Raw genomic sequence first — 427 nt, forward strand, 5'->3', positions numbered from 1 at the left:
GGCTATCCGCACAGCCCAGTGGTTGGTGTACAGGCGCGTCCTGCAGGCGGGCAGCAGGAACCCCAGCAGCAGGGTGAGCCGGCAGAGAAGGTCCCCGCCGCCTCCGCCTCCCCAGCAGCAGCGGCGCTTCCAGCCCATCTTCTCCTCCTCCGCACGCAACCCCCACAAAACTTCTCCTTCCTTCTTCCGAGGCTCTTCTCCTCACCTCCGGGCGGCACCGGCGGCGCGTCCTCCCAAGTTACCCCGAGGAGGAAACTAGGAAGAGCTTGGAGTAGTGCATTGAACCGCCCGGGGGTTAACCGATGAGGGGTTGGGAATAATGGTTACGACCGGTGGTTACTGCTGTCCCCTCCTCCCGCCGCTCTTCGGGGATTAAGTAACTTGCTTGGAAAGCTTTTCTCACAGTTCCTGAGCGCCAGCTTCTCCC

The 427-nt window shown here is 62.5% G+C and overlaps 1 protein-coding gene across 1 annotated transcript in view; it reads right to left on the bottom strand.

Moving 5' to 3' along the window:
- PCSK5 (proprotein convertase subtilisin/kexin type 5) overlaps positions 1 to 138 on the bottom strand; it is a 254,875-nt gene extending 254,737 nt beyond the window's left edge. The window contains exon 1 of the mRNA XM_035891730.1: positions 4 to 138. Within this exon, the coding sequence (XP_035747623.1) occupies positions 4 to 138 (135 nt within the window). The remainder of the gene's footprint in view (positions 1 to 3) is intronic.
- Positions 139 to 427: the final 289 nt, after the last annotated feature.

Source organism: Egretta garzetta, unplaced genomic scaffold, assembly GCF_000687185.1.
Source record: "Egretta garzetta isolate BGI_Z169 unplaced genomic scaffold, ASM68718v1 scaffold353, whole genome shotgun sequence".
Lineage (NCBI taxonomy): Eukaryota > Metazoa > Chordata > Aves > Pelecaniformes > Ardeidae > Egretta > Egretta garzetta.